The following is a 2,805-nucleotide window of genomic DNA, read 5'->3' on the forward strand; positions in this document are numbered from 1 at the left end:
GGATTAGCCTGAGGCCTCCCTGGGTCAATATAGATGCTTCAAATTAAAGGCATTTGAATGTGTCCTGCAGAACCCCTAAATGCCAAGGGTATTTTTTTGATACAACAAAAAATGTGAGCAAATGTTGGCCTCATATCTTGCAGGGAAAAAGGTTAGTCAAAACATGATGTTTTTATTCTTTACTCATACTAGAGTGTTACTACATTTTTTTTTTTAATTTGGTTGTTTTACCACTTTTCATGGTGTTGAAATTGGTGCTATATGGGAAAAATGGATACGGTACAATGATTCTTCTGAAGAGGAGCTAGTGCAACATGTTCAGAGTGAAAATTCCTTATTTTGGAGACTTACCTCTAGTTCAATTTGGTCAGGAAGTGGTAGATTTAGGTACAGAAGAGCTCAGCTTTAGATAGTAGGCAAACTTCTGTGATATTGCAATATTTTTTTTGTGTCTGTAATCTTTATCTTTTATCAAAACCGAGAGATGTTCAAAGGTTTTTTTCCTTGTTCCTGTGGCTTCTCCTTTTTAGGAACAAAGTTTCAAGTGGCTTTCAATTTCTAATCCTGATAAAATAAGAGTGATAACTTGATAAGAAATTGCAAGTAAACACGCAACCAAAAAGTTCAGATAGGTATCAGAAAATCAGAAATTAAAAATTTCAAATTTTAGCGCCTTAAATATGTAAACAAATGCACTAGCGCTCTAGCAGCAATAGAACTACATTTTGAAGTCGGGTGCTCGCACTGCTCGCGGGAAATTTCAAAAAAAAAAAAAATTATCCGATTTCATTTGGAATTTTTATTGGAATGTGGATTGGAGTTGATAAAAGAAATTTTGAAATTCAATTTTTGTCTTCTTCATTTTGGATATACCTACATTGGAGGATGGAAATGGAGATTTTCGTCTAAATTACGGTAAAAAATGAACCTTGGTGTATTCAGAAGATTTTTTTTTTTTTGCCCTGAATTAGGTAAGAGTGGAATACCTAAGTACCTATAAGTTGAATTGCTACTAGGTCTATTAATTTTCAGTTTCTTTGCTTTTAAGGTACATGGGTGTCAAAACCAGAGAACCAAAAAACCCGTCTGATATATTCCACATTTCTGCACAGAAAACATTGACAAATGGTACAATGGTTTCCATGTTCTGTTCTGTGTGAGGCTGAGGAGAGAGTGAAGAGTCATCCGTGTAGCTTGTTACCTCCATCCTATGGTGTTGTATAAAGTCCACACTCCACACATAGTTGATCAACATTGATTGATGACTGAAACTGTCCAACCTACCTCAACAACATAATCAACTTGTCGATTCACATTGACCAACTGGTTACCTCCATCCTATGGTGTTGTATAAAGTCCACACATAGGTAGTTGATCAACATTGATTGATGACTGAAACTGTCCAACCTACCTCAACAACATAATCAACTTGTCGATTCACATTGACCAACTGTTGATTAATATTGATTATGTGTGCACACAGTAGCTTAAGGGCTTAGCTGAAGTGGGAGTGTGAAGATATCCAGGTTTAGCTGACTTGTCCTAAATTACGTATGTACAGATGTGCAACCAACCCTATGTAAACTACAAACTACCCTCATGTTGTCATGTACATATGTATATGTAACAGCTATTTTTTTTATTTTTATTATTATTTTTTATTTATTTTTTTTTTACAGCCACAGAGGGACACATTTATGCAATAAATTCAAACCATTTTCAATTAGGACAAACAGGAGCTCATCTAACAACATCATGGCTGACAGAACAATCCAACCATCAGAATACCTAACCTACAGCTGTGCCCCAGCTCAGCAAATATTTAAACCCAAGCTGCAAGTGGTTACAGAGTAAGTAAAAGTTTGTTTATGAATAATTATGAATCTCACACGGGGAAAAGAAAGTAGAGTATGATCTTTTTCCTTTTTCAGTAACATACGTAGCACATTAGCAATTAATACATTCCTTCCCTTAGTATAGGACAGGGAAACTGGGAAAGTAAAAAAGCTCTGAGTCCTAGTTATCAGAGCACATTAGCAATTAATACATTCCTTCCCTTAGTATAGGACAGGGAAACTGGGAAAGTAAAAAAGCTCTGAGTCCTAGTTATCAGACTGATAACATCATAATATCAATGTTATCATTATCATCTTACCTGTCCCAATGATTTTTCATCATCCAGAGACAATAATGTTGATTATTTAATTGGCAAATGTTTCTCCTTTTCCAGATCTGAGTTACCTTTCAAGTTATCTTCTGAAGATATTTCAATGATTCATAAATGTTTGAACAGATTTGTGTCAACAAGCTACTCTCCATTGGATGACTCTGTCTTTGATAGTTTCTTTTATTACATGGAATTTTTATACAAATCACCAACCTTAGTACTTGAAGAAAAAGTGACTGATCTCTTTGGACATGAGTACAAAACGTTTGATGAAGCTTATGACAAGACTTATAAAATGATAAACAAGGCTATTGACCACTCTTTAATAAGTAAGTACTCATTCAATAAAGCCCTCTTTTCCCTAAGGCTATTGACCACTCTTTAATAAGTAAGAACTCATTCAATAAAGCCCTCTTTTCCCAGTCATCTAGCCCTTAATAAGATAATTAACAAACCTCCCTCAGGTTACAACTCCTCATAAATACTTCCCATCAGATTACAACTTCTCAAAATCATAGGTATCTACTAAGTATTAATTAACTTGTGTAGTGGGGGGCTTTTAAATGTTAGACAGCACACAAGAGCAACAGCACCTGATAATTTGTAAGCATAATCTCTACTGTACTGTTTACTTAAAT

General features: G+C 34.8%; 1 protein-coding gene across 1 annotated transcript; it reads left to right on the top strand.

Moving 5' to 3' along the window:
• Positions 1-784: 784 nt before the first annotated feature.
• Positions 785-2,496, top strand: LOC103522464 (the record flags this gene model as incomplete). The annotated part of the gene is made up of 3 exons (XM_008487565.3): positions 785-915; positions 1,680-1,850; positions 2,231-2,496. Coding segments are annotated over exons 2-3 (361 nt in total), but the record flags the coding sequence as incomplete, so codon positions are not given.
• Positions 2,497-2,805: the final 309 nt, after the last annotated feature.

Source organism: Diaphorina citri, unplaced genomic scaffold (genome assembly GCF_000475195.1).
Source record: "Diaphorina citri unplaced genomic scaffold, Diaci psyllid genome assembly version 1.1 scaffold8679, whole genome shotgun sequence".
Classification (NCBI taxonomy): domain Eukaryota; kingdom Metazoa; phylum Arthropoda; class Insecta; order Hemiptera; family Psyllidae; genus Diaphorina; species Diaphorina citri.